Source organism: Achroia grisella, unplaced genomic scaffold, assembly GCF_030625045.1.
Source record: "Achroia grisella isolate CSIRO2021 unplaced genomic scaffold, CSIRO_AGI_Agris_v1 utg6672, whole genome shotgun sequence".
Lineage (NCBI taxonomy): Eukaryota > Metazoa > Arthropoda > Insecta > Lepidoptera > Pyralidae > Achroia > Achroia grisella.
Genome location: NW_026712987.1, coordinates 188,716 through 205,052, shown reverse-complemented (window position 1 = coordinate 205,052; position 16,337 = coordinate 188,716). Strand labels below are relative to the sequence as shown.

Genomic DNA, 16,337 nt, shown 5'->3' with positions numbered 1-16,337 from the left:
TTTGGTGTATGTACCGTATTTATATTCATATGCATGTAGTAAAAAACGGTTATTTCAATATTACAAACAGACACTACAATTTTATTTATATGTATAGATATATAGTTAACGCTGCAAATGTTGTTATGCCATATAAATAAAAATCGCTAATAAAAAATAGGGGTTGGTGATAGAAGGGTGAAAGTTAGGGTTGTATGTACTTTTCAATCCGAGTCATAACTTAAAAAAAAGAAATAACTTTTTCAAAAAAATATTAATATGACGAGTGGGTCACCCTTATAATTGAAATATAGATAGTAACTGATTACAGACCTACTTAATGCATATAAAATTTCATAAAAATCGGTAAAGCCGTATCGGAGGAGTACTCAGACCAAGAGACCCAACACGATTATTAAAACCAATATATAGAAGTGCAATCTGAAAGAAATAGTTACATGATGATTAAAAAAAATTAATATAAATTACCAACTGACATAAAAAAAATTACAATAAATTACCAACTCTCATAAAAAAATTACAATAAATAACCAACTGACAAAAAAATTTACATTAAATTACCAACTGACATAAAAAAAATTACAATAAATTACCAACTGAGATAAAAAACATTACAATAAATTACCAACTGATATAAAAATGGAAAATTTTAGACTTTTTAAATCTAGACTTTATAATTGGTTATTAGAAAATTGTTTTTATAGTATTAAGGATTTTTGGACATGTAAAATATTGTTAGTTTTGACATGTTTTAATATGTAAACAATTCAATTTAATTATTAGAAATATTTTAAAAATTAATTCAATTTATAAAAGTAATAATGTAATATTAATTTTGCACGCCTGCTAGCAGGCTGAATACATTGAACGAATATTAAAAATTCAAAAATCATTTATTCATGTAGGACATTTCAGCCGCTTATGAACGTCAAATTTTTACATTATAATTTTATTTTTTCCCTGCCGTCCAATATACATATTGGAAAAACCGCGACACGAGAATATTGTATGTTCAAACTAGCTACTCACCCCGGCCTCGCACGGGTGTACATGTATTATATATATAAACCTTCCTCTTGAATAACTCTATTTAAAAAAAAAACCGCTTCAAAATCCATTGCGTAGCTTTAAAGATTTAGGCATACATAGGGACGGACAGACAGCGACACTGACTTTGTTTTATACTATGTAATAATTATAATCATTTTTCCCTACCGTTCTATTTTAAAATCAATAAAGATCATATTACCATATCAAATCTAGATAGCATCCTTATGACTGTATCAATAAAGATCATATTACCACATCAAATATAGATAATACAAAGCTAGTGTCCTACCGTACTATGAAAATATCACTTGTGTCGTATGAGGACCACAACCCTGGCGTCAATACGATCCGTGCCGGGGGAACCGCCCCGATCCACAGCCTACTATTACGCGGACTTGGAGCGCCTGAAGAAGCATGAGCCCATCAGCCAGGACTCCCCCAAACCCCAAAACCCTGATGAATTGAGCGAGTACGTAGAATCCAACGAGGTCTTCAACGATGGAGCGGTCAGGGAAGTGCCCCCGTTCCGGGATAGGGTCCGGCAGTTTAGTCTCCCAGAGTATACCACGCCTGATGCTAGAAAACCTGGAGAGACCTACTCCACAGCTGGGACCTTTCCAATGCCGGAGCCGAAGGAGAAGGAACCTCTGCTTGCAGAATTGGAGGTGGTTGGAAGACTGCCGTTGACGCAGTTGGAGACGACGGGAGTTAGAAGGAGTAGGAGCTGGTATTTGTGCTGTCCAAATGTACCAGATGAGGAGATGTCGAGGGAGTCTTCGTGGAGATACTCGAGTTTGAGGCCAGTGACTGCTCCGCCTATGCCAGGCCAGAATGGGATATTGGTAGGTTGGATGATGATGGAACTGCCACAGATGGACTGTACAAAGTGGTAATGGATAATGTAATGGTGTACCCGCCTACGCTAACGGTTTACGCAGGTGGGGCACCAGTGGTGGATGATAAGATAAGCATGAGCTAAGGTCAGTTTGCCCATCGTGATTAAATAACCAGAAATTAACCAGGTTTTCAGGGGAAGCGCGTGTAGGTAGTCATGGTACATTGCCAGCAATAGGGACACTAGACCCCATTATTAACAATCCTCTTTCACCTTGTACCTCATTATCGTTTACTCAAAAAAATTCCGATCGGTCAAGCTGGAGTTTTTAAGAATAAACACACTCCGCTCAACTCCGCTTACATTTGGTGTATTTTGTTTAATACACCAAAATTACCTTAAAAATCTTTTGTCTAAGAGCAATACTCATTTTCCAGGTCGCAACCCAGAGCAGCGGACGAGAAGACTTAACAAGTGTTCGCGCTGAGCGTGACGCCCTCGCTCGGGCGCTCGCCAGCGAGCGGCAGCGGGCGGCGGCGGCGGCGCGCGCCCACGACGCCCGGCTGGCGGAGCTGCACGGCGTCATAGCGGAGCTGGTGCGGCGCCGGGCGGCGGACAAACACGCCAGGGCCATACCCGAGGAGGAAGGATCGGGTGAGTTACAGCAGGTCCCCAACACAGTTCACCAGGGAAGTATATATGGAGGTTAGTTACGGTTGTCCGACTCACGACTCCCCAGGGGAAGGAATGGGCAGGGCTGTTCCTGAAGATGGAGGATCAGGCGAGTTAAAGCAGGTCCCCCACCCAGTATTCCCCAGGGAAGAAATGGGCATAGCTGTACCTGAGGATGGAGGAGCCTTTGGGTTTCGGCAAGTCCAGTTTACTCTAGAGGAGAAAGAGATAGGGTTGTCTCTGAAGATGAAACATCAGGTGAATTTTACATTTATTAATCCCTAGGGAAGAAGGGAGAAGTAGCAGGTACCGCATAGGGAACCCGCAGAGATGGGCCCTTACTAGTATGGGTTATCGCTATCAGCAACGCACACGTGACACCCCTGGTGTCTCAGGCGTCCGTAGGCCACAGTAACCGTTTACCATCAGATGGGCCGTATGCCTACCACTATCATAGTATAAAATAAAGTCGCGGTGGACTGGATTCGAACCCATCGCACCTAAGAATATCCTTTAATTGTCCCTAATGGCCCTACGTAGCGAACCTTGAAAAAGGGCGAGCACAATAGATCTATGTAGGTCGCAGTGCTACAGGTCTAAGCACCTGACAATAGCCCAAAACCCTAAATAAAAAAATGTGAATAAAATCATATAAGAATTAATACTTTTGAATTTAAGAAATTTTCTTTTTTGTCCACAGACGAGTGTGAATCTACGACCCAGCCTGCCGGGGAGCTGGACAACGACGCGGACAGGTCACGCACTGAGCAGGTATGGATACGTAGTTTTTACAGCCAGTGTAGTATTAACTATTCTAATGCATACCAGCTACATGTGGTCTGTGGGAATGTTGCAGAATGACACATCATCAGCTCTGAGTCCGGCGGAGCTGCCGACTCCTCAGGAGCGCGTGGAGCCGAGGGAACTGCCTGATGACACCACGGATACCAGCGACGCGAACAGGTGACCAACTGATGTGATATTTTATTAATCATTACATAGTATAAAACAAAGTCGCTATTTATATATATCATACATGTACACACAAGTATTACACATATAAACCTTCCTCTTGAATCACTCTATCTATTAAAAAAAACCGCTTCAAAATCCCTTGCGTAGTTTTAAAGATTTAAGCATACATAGACGGACAGACAGCGACTTTATTTTGTACTATATAATGATGATATATGTAATAAATAATTAGTTTGTAAGTCAGTAACAAGCATGGAAATTGATATTCAGGATGATATACTTAAAAAAGAAAAAATATATTTCTGTCAACACTCGGCACCCTTCCATTAGTACCTCTCCAGATAACATAGATTTAAGTTGAGTGTAAAGTCAGTCCACGTTACGACTCCGCGTGGAATGTACGCGTCACTAATAAGACATGTAGCACACTATCAAATAAAATTACTTGATAAATAATATTATTTTATATTTGTATCCGGGATTAAAAAACAGTAATAAATAATAACGTATAAATAAAATTGGAGTGTCTATTTGTAATATTGTAATAACAGTTTTTTACTACATGCATGTGAATATAAATACGGTACATACACCAAAATAACATTTTTTACATATTTTATCTGTCTGTCCATTTGTTCAGCCGGAACAAACTCTAAAATGGCTGGACCGATTATGACGGTTTACTGACTCAGACTACTTTTACTTTTGAAAAATTCCTTAATTTTAGAAAAATTAAGTCATTTCCCACGCGGACGTAGTAGTAGGAACAGCTAAAAAAATATGTTTTTGATTTCCTTATCAGGATGGAGCAGCCTCGAGTGGAAGTGTCACCGCCGCAGCATCCAGACAACCACTGCGACACCAGCGTCAACCTCTCTGAGAGAGACTCGGAGGTGTGCCTGAGTACCGCCAGGTAAGAGCAGAAAGTAGTTAGAGATGAAGGCAGCAGAACTTGCGTCTTGATTATTTCGTAGATTAGCCAGCACAAACAGACAGACAGATAAAAAACAATAATAATAACCACAGGTCAATTCACACAGCGCCATCTAGTTCCAAGTTAAGCTAGCTAAAGCTTGTGTTATAGGACAGACGACTGATATAAATACTTAGATTTTTTTTTTGTAAATATATACATAATGTACATAGAAAATACTCAGACTGATACAAACATAACACATAACATTACAAACAGACACTCCAATTTTATTTGTATGTATAGATAATGTAATGGTGCCCCCGCCTGCGCTAACGGTGTACGCTGGCGGGGCACCAGTGGAGGATGATAAGAACATGAGGTCAGGCCAGTTAGCACATCGTGACAAATTCACCAGGAATTTGTCATGATGGTTTCCAGATGGGACGGCGTGGATGTCAACCTGACAATGGTACATTGCTAGCAATAAGATCATCAGTCCACATTACTAACAATCTCCTTTCCCCCCTATGCACAGATGTTTTTTTTTTTTGTATGTGATAATGGAATGGTGCATCCGCCTGCGCTAACGGTTTACGCTGGCGGGGCACCAGTGGAGGGTGATAATATGAGCATGAGGTCAGGTCAGTTAGCACATCGTGACAAATTCACCAGGAATTTAACACGATGGTTTCCAGGGGGAACCGCGTGGAGGTCAACCTGATATGGTACATTGCTAGTAATGGGTTCATTAGTCCACATTACTAACAATCTCCTTTCCCCCCTATGCACAGATGTTGTCAGCGTGCACGTCACAGCGCCAGCAGCTGCGAGCGCGAGCACGGTTCCCCGGAGGCGCAACTCTTCGCAGCTTCACCAGGTCAGTATTCATCACCCAAGGAGTATATGTGTGATGTGAGATGAAGAATAATACGTTGAATGATTTTTACTGTCTTGAAATTAATAATAAATAACGCTGGACAATTAACACAGCGCCATCTAGTGCCACGGTAAGCAGAGCTTGTGTTATGGGTACTAGACAACTGATATAAATAAATAAATAACCCTGGACAATTAACACAGCGCCATCTAGTCCCACGGTAAGCAGAGCTTGTGTTATGGGTACTAGACAACTGATATAAATAAATAAATAACCCTGGACAATTAACACAGCGCCATCTAGTCCCACGGTAAGCAGAGCTTGTGTTATGGGTACTAGACAACTTATATAAATAAATAAATAACCCTGGACAATTAACACAGCGCCATCTAGTCCCACGGATAGCAGAGCTTGTGTTATGGGTACTAGACAACTTATATAAATAAATAAATAACCCTGGACAATTAACACAGCGCCATCTAGTCCCACGGTAAGCAGAGCTTGTGTTATGGGTACTAGACAACTGATATAAATAAATAAATAACCCTGGACAATTAACACAGCGCCATCTAGTCCCACGGTAAGCAGAGCTTGTGTTATGGGTACTAGACAACTGATATAAATAAATAAATAACCCTGGACAATTAACACAGCGCCATCTAGTCCCACGGTACGCAGAGCTTGTGTTATGGGTACTAGACAACTGATATAACTGAACTTAGATATTTTTAATACATACATAATATACATAGAAAACACCCAGACCAATACAAACAATCATACTCATGAATACAAATGATTATATACTGTACGAGGAATAGAACCCGCGACCATCGGATATGAAACGGTATGCTAAACCGCTAGACCACCGAGAACATCAAACATTGTTGTGGTGGGGTTCTTTTTTGTTGAGATGATATGTTTACTAATAAATAATATATATGTATGTTTGCAGCAGAATAATTGTATTGTCCTTTTTTATTATTTTCTTTTACAACAATGTCAATGTATATTTGACAACTAAACTATTACTCGTAATAAAACTTAATCGATGAGGAGGTCGTATATACTCGTAACAATGATAGTTTTTTTCTACACATTCTCTGTTTTTTAATCTCGTAATCTATGTTACTTGATAGTGTGCTACTTGGCTTATTAGTGACGCGTACATTCGACGCAGAATCGTACCGTGGACTGACATTACACTGAACTTAAATGTATGTTATCTGGAGAGGTACTAATGGAAGAGTGCCGAGTGTAGGCACATTACAATTTTACAAATTTCATACAAGTCAAAGGCGATATGTTGAGTTTTGGAATCAATATTGTACCCGCGATTTCGTCTGCGTGGAATATAACTTTATTTAAAGTCCCTAAAATAAAAGTAGCCTAAGTTACTCCTTATTACATCTACCTGCCAATACAAGTTCCGGCGATATCTGTCAAGCCATTTCAGAGATTAGCCGGAACAAACAAGACAGACAGAAAGAAAATAGTTTGGTGTATGTATCGAATTTGTATTCATATGCATGTAGTAAAAAACGGTTATTTCAATATTACAAACAGACACTATAATTTTATTTATATGTGTAGATAATTTTTTTTTTTTGTCATACGAAGGTCGCTGCGAGTCAAGGCAGGCGAAACTTGCATCGAGAGTCCGGCTGAGACGGACTGGGGACTTGGAGTCCAGCGAACCAGCGGACGAAGAGGTCTGGACCTATTGTTTTATCTTATATATAAAATTCTCGTGTTACAGTTTTCGTTCCCATACTCCTCCGAAACGGCTTAACCGAGTCTCATAAAATTTTGTGAGCGTATTGAGTAGGTCTGAGAATCGGCCAACATCTATTTTTCATCCCCCTAAATGTTAGGGGTCCACCCCTAATTTTTTTTTATTATTTTAAGGCAAAACAACGTTTGCCGGGTCAGCTAGTATATATATAAATACATGAAGCAAAAACTTTGTTACCCATTTTACGAGAATTGCGTGAATGGAGACGTATGAAATTTTGCCCACTTATAGATAACTAGCTACTTGCCCCGGATTCGCACTGGTGTACATGTATTGTACATATAAAACTTCCTCTTGAATCACTATCTATTAAAAAAAACCGCTTCAAAATCCGTTGCGTAGTTTTAAAGATTTAAGCAAACATAAGGACGGACAGATAGCGACACTGACTTTGTTTTATACTATGAGATGATTATTGTTGAATTTCGACCACTAGACGAGTACGTACTGGTGCGAGGGGATCCGCGACCATTGAATAGGCCGTCAATATGAATTGTAAATGTAGTAGGACATTAATAAAAGTGTTGTCGTTTGCTGCGCAGTCATGGTGGTACGGAGACATGGAGCGAGCTGCGGGGGTCACGGGGGCCCCGGGGGTCACGGGGGTCACGGCGGTCCCGGCGGCTGCGGGGGCTGCGCTGGCGGCCTGGCGCGCGCGCTGCCTGCGGCTGCACGCCGACTGCCGCCTGCTGCACGCCGCGCTGCACACCGCCAGGGACACCGCGCACCGGTACGAGGGGGCGGGGGGGGGGGGGGGGGGGCGGGGGCGCGCGCGCTGCACGCCGCGGCCTGCTGCACGCCGCGACCGCCAGGGACACCGCGCACCGGTACGAGGGGGCGGCACGCGCGCGCGCTGCACGCCGACTGCCGCCTGCTGCACGCCGCGCTGCACACCGCCAGGGACACCGCGCACCGGTACGAGGGGGCGGGGGGGGGGCGAGGGGGGCGGGGGGCGCGCGCGCTGCCTGCGGCTGCACGCCGACTGCCGCCTGCTGCACGCCGCGCTGCACACCGCCAGGGACACCGCGCACCGGTACGAGGGGGCGGGGGGGGGGGCCGGGGGGGGGGGGGGCGGCGCGCGCGCGCGCTGCCTGCGGCTGCACGCCGACTGCCGCCTGCTGCACGCCGCGCTGCACACCGCCAGGGACACCGCGCACCGGTACGAGGGGGCGGGGGGGGGCTCCAGTCGGCCGGGGGGCGCGCGCGCTGCCTGCGGCTGCACGCCGACTGCCGCCTGCTGCACGCCGCGCTGCACACCGCCAGGGACACCGCGCACCGGTACGAGGGGGCGGGGGGGGGGGCGAGGGGGGCGGGGGGCGCGCGCGCTGCCTGCGGCTGCACGCCGACTGCCGCCTGCTGCACGCCGCGCTGCACACCGCCAGGGACACCGCGCACCGGTACGAGGGGGCGGGGGGGGGGGGGGGGGGGGGGGGGGGGGGGGCGCTGCACACCGCCAGGGACACCGCGGACCGGGACGAGGCTGCAGGGGAGGGGCGTGAGAGGCGGGGGCGCGCGCGCTGCCTGCGGCTGCACGCCGACTGCCGCCTGCTGCACGCCGCGCTGCACACCGCCAGGGACACCGCGCACCGGTACGAGGGGGCGGGGGGGGGGGGGGGGGGGGGGGGCGCGCGCGCTGCCTGCGGCTGCACGCTTACAGGGGGCCGAGGGGAAGGCCCCGGATGTCCCGGAGCTGTTCCATAAACCCGTTGTTGACGTGTATAGTTCCCCGCAGGCTGTACAGCGCTGCCTGCGGCCTAACACTGTGGGCCCCGGGGGTCCCAGCGCCCGTTCGTACCGTGCCCCGGTGTTCACGTGTATGTGTCGTCCCCGCAGGCTGTACAGCGCGTGCTCGGTGCAGGAGTCGTCGTGCGTGTCCCTGTGCGAAGCCCTACGCGCCGCGGACCGCGCCCTGGAGGCCTACGACGTGCTGCTCGCGCTCGCGGAGACCGCACACGGGGAGCACGGACAGGAGGTGGGTTGGAGCTCACTTGTTGTTTTAATTTCGATCTTTACTTTTTGGATAATTATAGCAATTAAAATAGAATAGAATAGAAGAGAAAATCATTTATTCAAATAAACTTACATTGAAGCACTTTTGAATAGTCATTACATTTTTTATTCTACCGCTCGTTCGGAAAGCTGTCTCATCACAAGAAGAACGAGCAAGAAACTTGCGTGTTGCTCTTTTAAATAATTTTATCATTACTTTACATTTTTAAGTTTAAGTGTGTGAATACAAATAGATAAAATATTGAATATATAACCAACTGGTTAAACAATTAATAAGAGAAAATCAGTCATAGTGATTAGAGCAGACCACTCCCTACAAGCAGCATCCGTTCACGAGTATGACGGATGAGCCAGCCATCACCGCGCTCGACCATATTTTAACGAGCCCAATGACCCGGCCCACCACGCCGCCACAAGTCTGGTTGATTAACCAACATTGGAACATTTTTTTCAACAAGTTTTAACAAAGTTCACGTTATACGGACAATATTGTAGAAAAAATCCGATATTTTAAAATGATATTAAAAGAAGGTAGTTTGTGTTTAGTACTAATGAACCAATGTAAATATTATTATTGGTACTATGGGACACAGTCACCTAGATACATCAAAATAATAATTGCATTTAATAATGTCTAGTAAGACAAATTCAATATTGTCTACTAGGCACTGCTGTATCTAAACTGTGTCACCCCACCTTACATTTTCCTATTGTTATTTAGTATATAAGATCATTATTTCTATGTACATATTGTCAGTTTATCATCATCAGTAATATACATCGTCTCGACCAGCAACATCTTATTATTCACCCGCAACAGGTACGAAATGACGAAGTTGACATACTCATATTATAAATAATGTACGTACTTAATATTGACTAACGAATAATAACCAAAATTGACATCTCTTTTGTCTGTTGCGTGTCAGAAATGACAAAATGTGTGAAACTATTTCTAAAGACCTTAAAAACCACACATGTACCACATTTTAAGCAATAAATATTCATTTCATTTTGTTGCGGGTGAATAATACGATGTTGCTGGTCGAGACCGATGTATATTACAGATGATGATAAACTGACAATATGTACATAGAAATAATGATCTTATATACTAAATAAAAGTAGGAAAATGTAAGGTGGGGTGACACAGTTTAGATACAGCGGTGCCTAGTAGACAATATTGAATTTGTCTTACTAGACATTATTAAATGCAATTATTATTTTATGTATCTAGGTGACTGTGTCCCATACATTTCATTACAAATATTTTCAATAACGCCATCTAGTGTTTAATAACTAACAATATATTAAAGTCGCTGTCTGTCCGTCCCTATGTATGCTTAAATCTTTAAAACTACGCAACGGATTTTGAAGCGGTTATTTTAATAGATAGAGTGATTCTAGAGGAAGGTTTATATGAATAATACATGTACACCCGTGCGAAGCCGGGGCGAGTAGCTAGTAATGTAATAATGTAATATGCTATCTGAAAGATAATATATCTTATATAGAAAATTCTTGTCACAGTTTTCGTTCCCATACTCCTCCGAAACGGCTTGACCGATTCTCATGAAATTTTGTGAGCGTATTAAGTAGGTCTGAGAATCGGCCAACATCTATTTTTCATCCCCCTAAATGTTAGGGGTAGTCCACCCCTAATTTTTTTTTATTTTAAGGCAAAACAACGTTTGCCGGGACAGCTAGTACTAATATAAAATTTTGCATGTCTTCATATGACGACCTCGGTGGTCTAACGATCTAGCACACCGCTTTGAGTCCGATGGTCGCGGGTTCGATTCCTCGCACGGCACAAACATTTGTATTCATGAGTATGATTATTTGTATCGGTCTGGGTGTTTTCTCTGTATAATATGTATGTATTTATGAAAAAAATCTATATATTTGTATCAGTTGTCTAGTACCCATAACACAAGCTTTAGCTAGCTTAACTTGGGTCTAGATGGCGCTGTGTGAATTGTCCTGAGATTATTATTATTATTCATATATGTAGGCGAATTGTATGGAACCATATGTACCCATCTGTGCACATTCTGCGCAAAATAAACATTTTCATTTCATTTCATATGGAGTTGTGTAGCCTATATGTACAATTTTGATATTGTCGTCTCCAGCGTGAAGCAGCGGAGCTGGTAGCTGGGCAGCTTCTGCAGCGGTTAGATGAGGAGCAACCGGCCACCATTGGGGAGCCGCTGCTCTCCCCCGGACCCTGGCTGCAGCATCAGCACCAGCAGACACAGTCAGTATTATAGTTTTAGGAGTGGATATGGTAACCGTTTACTATCAGATGGGGCCCCATATGCAACCTTTACAGCTTCACCGGACGATAGGGGGCGAGTGTAGATGGCACTCCAAACCAAAGGAAGGACTTATGGAGCGGCTGAAGGACAACTCCCGCCTGACGGATACGACGACAGTCTGAGGTTCGAACTTCGTCTCAGGCCATCGTAATTTCGATACCCGTTTGAATTGGACGGGGAATCGATGGGAGGGAATATTTTTAATATATCGTCTTACTTCTAGTGGTTGCGGATTAGATTTATAGCACGCTACAAACATTTACACTTACGGGTATGGAGTATGATTGTTTGTATCGTATATGGTGGGAGTCCGTGGATGAGTATATTCAAGGAGTACACACTGGTTGTCAGGTGCGCGTCGTCCGCGTGGGGGCCGCCACAGGAGGCGCGGCTGAGGGCACACGCGGCCGCACTCAAGGCAGCCACCGCAGCACTGCGGGCGCACCACCCGCCGCCCAGACTGTACTCGTACCACGGTACGTACACACACACACACACACACAGCCACCGCAGCACTGCGGGCGCACCACCCGCCGCCCAGACTGTACTCGTACCACGGTACGTACACACACACACACACACACACAGCCACCACAGCACCACCACTGCGCCGCCCAGACTACTCGTACACACACACACACACACAGGAGGAGCGCACACACACACACACACACACACACACACACACACACACACACACACACACACACACACACACACACACACACACGCAGCACTGCGGGCGCACCACCCGCCGCCCAGACTGTACTCGTACCACGGTACGTACACACACACACACACACACACAGCCACCGCAGCACTGCGGGCGCACCACCCGCCGCCCAGACTGTACTCGTACCACGGTACGTACACACACACACACACACACACAGCCACCGCAGCACTGCGGGCGCACCACCCGCCGCCCAGACTGTACTCGTACCACGGTACGTACACACACACACACACACACAGCCACCGCAGCACTGCGGGCGCACCACCCGCCGCCCAGACTGTACTCGTACCACGGTACGTACACACACACACACACACACAGCCACCGCAGCACCACACACAGACACACGCACACACACACACACACACAACACACGCCCCCCCGCGACTGTACTCGTACCACGGTACGTACACACACACACACACACACACACACAGCCACCGCAGCACTGCGGGCGCACCACCCGCCGCCCAGACTGTACTCGTACCACAGGGGCGCACCACCCGCCGCCCAGACTGTACTCGTACCACGGTACGTACACACACACACACACACACACAGCCACCGCAGCACTGCGGGCGCACCACCCGCCGCCCAGACTGTACTCGTACCACGGTACGTACACACACACACACACACACACACACCGCAGCACTGCGGGCGCACCACCCGCCGCCCAGACTGTACTCGTACCACGGTACGTACACACACACACACACACACAGCCACCGCAGCACTGCGGGCGCACCACCCGCCGCCCAGACTGTACTCGTACCACGGTACGTACACACACACACACACACACACAGCCACCGCAGCACTGCGGGCGCACCACCCGCCGCCCAGACTGTACTCGTACCACGGTACGTACACACACACACACACACACACACACACACACACACACACACACACACACACACAGACAGACACACAGCCACCGCAGCACTGCGGGCGCACCACCCGCCGCCCACACACACACACACACACACACACCACGGTACGTACACACACACACACACACACAGCCACCGCAGCACTGCGGGCGCACCACCCGCCGCCCAGACTGTACTCGTACCACGGTACGTACACACACACACACACACACACACACACACACACACAGACAGACACACAGCCACCGCAGCACTGCGGGCGCACCACCCGCCGCCCAGACTGTACTCGTACCACGGTACGTGCACACACACACACACACACACAGACACACTTACAAACTTTCGCGATTATAATATTACCAGCTTTTACCCGCGGCTGCGCTCGTATAACTTGATTACTGGCCGCTTTTTCATTATTTTGTTTATTTATATATAAAAAATATTTGTTTTTTTTTTTTAATAAGGATCCTATGTTCATTATAATACCTCCAAGAACATGTGTACAAAATTTCCTGATGATCAGTTCAGTAGTTTTTGCGTGAAAGCGTAACAAACATACTTTCACTTTTATAATATTACTAGCTGTACCCGTGTCCGCGTGAAATTTAACTTTATGTTTCTAAAATAAAAGTAGCCTAAGTTACTCCTTATTACATCAAAACTGCCAAAAAAACTCCCGTCAAAATCAGAGATTAGCCGGAACAAACAGACAGACAGATAAAAATTGTAAAAAAATGTTATTTTGTTGTATGTACCGTATTTATATTCATATGCATGTAGTAAAAAACGGATATTACAATATCACAAACAGACACTCTTATACATCTATACATATAAATAAAATTAGAGTGTCTGTATAGATTAAAGTTATAGTATAGATTATAATTAAGATAATGTTTTGTTTTGCAGATATCGACGAGGAAGACATACCAAAATCTCTAGGCAACTTCAGCATGGACGAGATTGAAGAGGCAGTCATGTTGCAGGTGAATATACTCTACCGTTTAACACGTTAATCGGCACGGTAATATTACAAAAAAATTCACATGAGTTATGGCGACTTTATTACATAACTAGCTGTTCCTTGGCCTATCAGGAACGAAACCTGAAATTCTTGGCTCACTACAAACAATAAAATGAAATGAATGAACGACATTGATATGGCTTGTCGAGAAAAAAATTAATATAGGGCCGTGTCAGTCATATATGTGTGACATAAAAAAATGTTTTTCCGGCAATTTTGGCAAAAAAAATCTGTGATACATTAAGTTTCCTTGATACATTTTTAACTCAATCTATACATATAAATAAAATTGGAGTGTCTGTTTGTAATATTGAAATAACCGTTTTTTACTGCATGCATATGAATATAAATAAGGAACATACTCCAAAAAACCACTTTTTAAAATTTTTGTCAGTCTGTCTGTCGCTCTGTTTGTTCCGGCTAATCTCTGAAACGGCTGAACCGATTTTAACGGGACTTTTTTTGGCAGGTAGCTGATGTAATAAGGAGTAACTTGGGTACTTTTATTTTATAAAAATAAAGTTAAATTCCACACGGATGAAGTCACGGGGACAGATTGTAATAAATATATGTCGGTATTTCAGGAGGTGCTGGCTGCGAGGGAGAAGATCGCCTGCGCCCGAGCCGGCGGCGAACTGCTCGAGTCGCTGCCGACCGAACTACTGCTCGACAGACAGCGGCCGGACTCCGACACCGACCACCACAAGGACCACAAGGTGAGGGATGACGGCCGGTGACTAGTGTATATACATATAAAAGTAACTAAATAATTACTTGTGTATCAAAATAAGTAACTAATTATATTAACTGGGCTACAGGGGCTTTTTGGGTTGCAGCCCAGGGCTCCGAGGGCTACAAAGGGCCCCAGTCCCTACTGAAACGATATTTAGAATATAAAACAATATCTAGAATGTTAAACAACCAATCATAAGGTTGGCAACCCTGAGATCAACCAACCCATGCAAGTGCGTGTCTATCGAAAGGAACGGGGAATCTCTGGTCGCTTGTTTTTGGTCGGTGTATCTTTTTAGTTGAGTAATATAATTAGGTAGGACCCTAAGTAGATTTAGCCCAGGGCCCCACAAATCCACGATCCGCCCATGGCTATTTGGAAGTCTTATATATAAAATTCTCATGTCACAGTTTTCGTTCCCATACTCCTCCGAAACGGCTTAACCGATTCTCATTAAATTTTGTAAGCGTATTGAGTAGGTCTGAGAATCGGCCAACATCTATTTTTCATCTCCCTAAATGTTATGGGGTTACTCCTAATTTTTTTTTATTTTATGGCAAAAAATGCATTTGAAATATATTATATATATAGTAGGACATTTTAGCCGCTTATGAACGTCAAGATTTTACATTGTATTTTTTTCCCTACCGCCCAGTTCGGTATCCAATTGAGAAGAGCTGGCAAGAAACTCAATTGAATTACTTTTTTTTTAAATCCAGTTTATTTACAATGCAGTTATATAGGTGTCTATGTCTAACATTAAATAAAAATCCCGAACATGAAAACTATTGCCATGCACGCTCGTCATTCAAGTAATCGTTTAGTGAGTAATAGGCCTTGCTCAGCAAATATATATAAGTTTGCCGGGACAGCTAATTAATATATATTTTCTTTCTTATAGAGTGAGTCGAGCCGTAGGAGACGCCGCGAGCGACACTGGCTAGAGACAGAAGCGTCCGAGACTGATCTCTAGGGTCTCAAGCAATCGGCAGCTCCATATCAAGACGTCTCCATTCTCAGCGAGATATGTTAGGGTTTGCAGTGAGAAATATCTCAAGTTATTGAGCAATTTATCATGTATATAGATAATGGATTGAGGAATATTTGATTGATATGTACAATAATATTCTCAGCAAGTGTTAGGGTCTCAAGAAAAAATTCTCAGCAAGTGTTAAGGTCATAAGAAAAAAAATCTCAACAAGTGCTACGGTTCTCAACAATTGTTAAGGTGTTAAGAAAATATTGTCTGCAAGTATTGAGAGTCTCAAGAAAAATTTTCAGCAAGTGTTACGAGTCTCAAGAAAATATTCTCAGCAAGTATTGAGAGTCTCAAGAAAAATTCTCAGCAAGTGTTACGAGTCTCAAGAAAATATTCTCAGCAAGTATTGAGAGTCTCAAGAAAAATTCTCAGCAAGTGTTACGAGTCTCAAGAAAATATTCTCAGCAAGTATTAGTCTCAATAATTATTCTCAACAAGTGTTAGGGTCTCAATAAAAA

The 16,337-nt window shown here is 44.5% G+C and overlaps 1 protein-coding gene across 1 annotated transcript in view; it reads left to right on the top strand.

Annotated features, from left to right (window-relative positions):
- LOC131849915 (uncharacterized) overlaps positions 1 to 16,124 on the top strand; it is a 30,567-nt gene extending 14,443 nt beyond the window's left edge. The window contains exons 2-15 of the mRNA XM_059200046.1: positions 1,264 to 1,892; positions 2,323 to 2,539; positions 3,258 to 3,328; positions 3,414 to 3,520; positions 4,335 to 4,445; positions 5,240 to 5,325; positions 6,946 to 7,037; positions 7,663 to 7,850; positions 8,954 to 9,092; positions 11,266 to 11,390; positions 11,803 to 11,927; positions 13,993 to 14,069; positions 14,692 to 14,823; positions 15,742 to 16,124. Of these exons, the coding sequence (XP_059056029.1) occupies positions 1,368 to 1,892; positions 2,323 to 2,539; positions 3,258 to 3,328; positions 3,414 to 3,520; positions 4,335 to 4,445; positions 5,240 to 5,325; positions 6,946 to 7,037; positions 7,663 to 7,850; positions 8,954 to 9,092; positions 11,266 to 11,390; positions 11,803 to 11,927; positions 13,993 to 14,069; positions 14,692 to 14,823; positions 15,742 to 15,813 (2,067 nt within the window). The 5' untranslated portion in view covers positions 1,264 to 1,367 and the 3' untranslated portion in view covers positions 15,814 to 16,124. The remainder of the gene's footprint in view (positions 1 to 1,263; positions 1,893 to 2,322; positions 2,540 to 3,257; positions 3,329 to 3,413; positions 3,521 to 4,334; positions 4,446 to 5,239; positions 5,326 to 6,945; positions 7,038 to 7,662; positions 7,851 to 8,953; positions 9,093 to 11,265; positions 11,391 to 11,802; positions 11,928 to 13,992; positions 14,070 to 14,691; positions 14,824 to 15,741) is intronic.
- The last annotated feature ends 213 nt before the right edge of the window (positions 16,125 to 16,337 follow it).